This window comes from Octopus bimaculoides, chromosome 24 (assembly GCF_046866305.1).
Source record: "Octopus bimaculoides isolate indiv1 chromosome 24, ASM4686630v1, whole genome shotgun sequence".
Taxonomy (NCBI): Eukaryota; Metazoa; Mollusca; class Cephalopoda; order Octopoda; family Octopodidae; genus Octopus; species Octopus bimaculoides.
This window is the reverse complement of record NC_142951.1, coordinates 23,479,880-23,482,379: the sequence shown is the minus strand read 5'-3', so window position 1 is coordinate 23,482,379 and position 2,500 is coordinate 23,479,880. Positions and strand designations below refer to the sequence as shown.

General features: G+C 41.2%; 1 protein-coding gene across 4 annotated transcripts in view; it reads left to right on the top strand.

Moving 5' to 3' along the window:
- LOC106867436 (AP-4 complex subunit sigma-1) overlaps positions 1-2,500 on the top strand; it is a 29,422-nt gene that overhangs the window by 21,669 nt on the left and 5,253 nt on the right. For all 4 annotated transcript variants that reach the window (XM_014912312.3, XM_014912311.3, XM_052976700.2 and 1 more), the window contains exon 5: positions 1,370-1,381. In XM_014912312.3, the coding sequence (XP_014767798.1) occupies positions 1,370-1,381 (12 nt within the window). The remainder of the gene's footprint in view (positions 1-1,369; positions 1,382-2,500) is intronic.

The window sequence follows — 2,500 nt, the reverse complement described above, 5'->3', positions numbered from 1 at the left end:
GTGTAATAAGTTGCTTATACTTTTGTTATACACAAAATATCTTTTTTTTTACAATTCCAAATAATAATTAATCATAAACATACTGAAAATTTTTAATGTACATTGAATAGCTATGGAGGATCCAGCAGAGTAAAACAGGAATCAAAGGGATCCATAGACAAAAAAATGGTTGACGGTTAGCTGGTCCTAGCACCTGGCAGTTCAGTGTTGCAGGTATATGGATGAGTGAGTTGATATGGATTGGGTCAGGTGTTGGATTGCTCACCAAATTCTGTCACCATTGTCTATGTCATTGCTGTGTATACAGCAGTGCAGCAAGCATTCTACAGCCAAACCCCAAACCCTTCTGACACAGCCCTGTTCTCACTAGGCCACTCTGCCTAGCCGTTACATGTATAAGCTCTATGTTAGTTTTGATCCAGCAGGCCTATGGTCAAAGATGTTCTGGTCATGATCTCATCTTTTTTTTGGATGTGTCCTATTTTTTTAAATGGTAGTTGAGGGAAAGTGGAGGTGCAATGGCCCAGTGGTTAGGGCAGTGAACTCGCGGTCATAGGATCTCGGTTTCGATTCCCAGACCGAGCGTTGTGAGTGTTTATTGAGCGAAAACACCTGAAGCTCCACGAGGCTCCGGCAGGGGATGGTGGTGAACCCTGCTGTACTCTTTCACCACAACTCACTCTTACTTCCTGTTTCTGCTGTGCCTGTAATTCAAAGAGTCAGCCTTGTCACACTGTCACGCTGAATATCCCTGAGAACTACGTTAAGGGTACACGTGTCTGTGGAGTGCTCAGTCACTTGCACGTTAATTTCACGAGTAGGCTGTTCCGTTGATCGAATCAACTGGAACCCTCGACGTCGTAAGCGACGGAGTGCCAACAACAACAACAGTTGAGGGAAATTCAGCTTGTATTTCTAGAAGATACAGTGATCATATGGAGAGCTACTTTCAGTTTCTGTCGACCAAATCCACTCACAAGTCTTTGGTCAGCCATGCAGTAGGACTGAACCTGTAACCATGTGATTGAAAAGCAGCAAATTTGTTACAACCACACCTGTGCCTAATAATAATAATAATAATAATAATAATCTTTTCTACTATGGGCACAAGGCCTGAAAGTTTTTGGGAAAGGTGTTAGTTGATTACAACAACTCCATGGTTCAACTGGTACCTATTTTATTGATCCTGAAAGGTTGAAAGGCAAAGTTGACCTCAGTGAAATTTGAACTCAGAATTGTAAGAAATGCTGATTAGCATCTTGTTTGACTTGCTAACTACTCCGTCAGTTTGTTGCCTTAGTTTAAATTGTAAATATATTTTTTACTGGTTATAAATAACTAATCTTTTTTTTTTTCATCTTTTTTTCAGTCAGAGCTGGATGTATCCTTTTCTTTATTCTTCTTCCATTACTCAATGGAATCATATTTAATTAGTTCCAAACATTAATTCATGCCTAAATGTTTCAGATGAGTTATTTGTGATTATCATTACGCTCCTCCTCCTCCTCCTCCTCCTCCTTCTCCTCCTCCTCATCATTTTATCCATGCTGGTTTGGGTTGGATGTGTCACTCCCAGCAAAATTTCTTGTAACAAGTGGTAGGCCTTTTGTCATCTAGTTCAGGATGTTCAACATCCTGAGATCTTTTTATTTTTTTTTTATCTTTTCATCAAGAAAGTGAAGGCATGTGGCTTAGTGGTTGGAATATTTGGTTCACAAGCATAAGGTCGTGAGTTCAATTCTCAGCAGTGCGCTGTGTCCTTGAGCAAGACACTTTATTTTACAGCGCTCCAGTCCACTCAGCCAGCAAAAACGGGTTGTACCTGTATTTCAAAGGGCCTACCTTGTCACATTCTGTGACATGCGTGGCATTGAACCTGGGACCACATGGTTGGGATGCAAACTTCTTACCACACAGCCATACCTGCACCTGGAGTTAATTACATCAACCCCAGTGCTCAATTGCTACTTATTTTATCAACCCTGAAAGGGTGAATGGCAAAGTTGACCTCGGCAGATTTTGAATTCAGAACGTAAAGATGGATAAAGTGCCACAGACATAGCTTTCCGGATTTAACCGGTACTTATGACATTGAGGGTTCCAGTTGATCTGATCAACAAAACAGCCTGCTCGTGAAATTAATGTGTAAGTAGCTGAGTACTCCACAGACACACATACCTTAACATAGTTTCCAGGGAGATTGATGGTACTCATTCTATCGGTCTTCTTTTGTCAAACAGCTAAGTTATGGGGATGTAAACACACCAGTACTGGTTGTGAAATTGTTGTTGTGAGGGACAAACACATATACACATACACAATGGGCTTCTTTCAGTTTCTGTCTACCAAATCTACTCACAAGGCTTTGATCGGTTTGAGGCTATAGTAGCAGATACTTGTCCATGGTGTCATGCAGTGGGATTGAACCCAGAATCCATGTGGTTGGGAAGCAAGCTTCTTATTTCTCTATTGCCCACAAGGGCTAAACATACAGGGGACA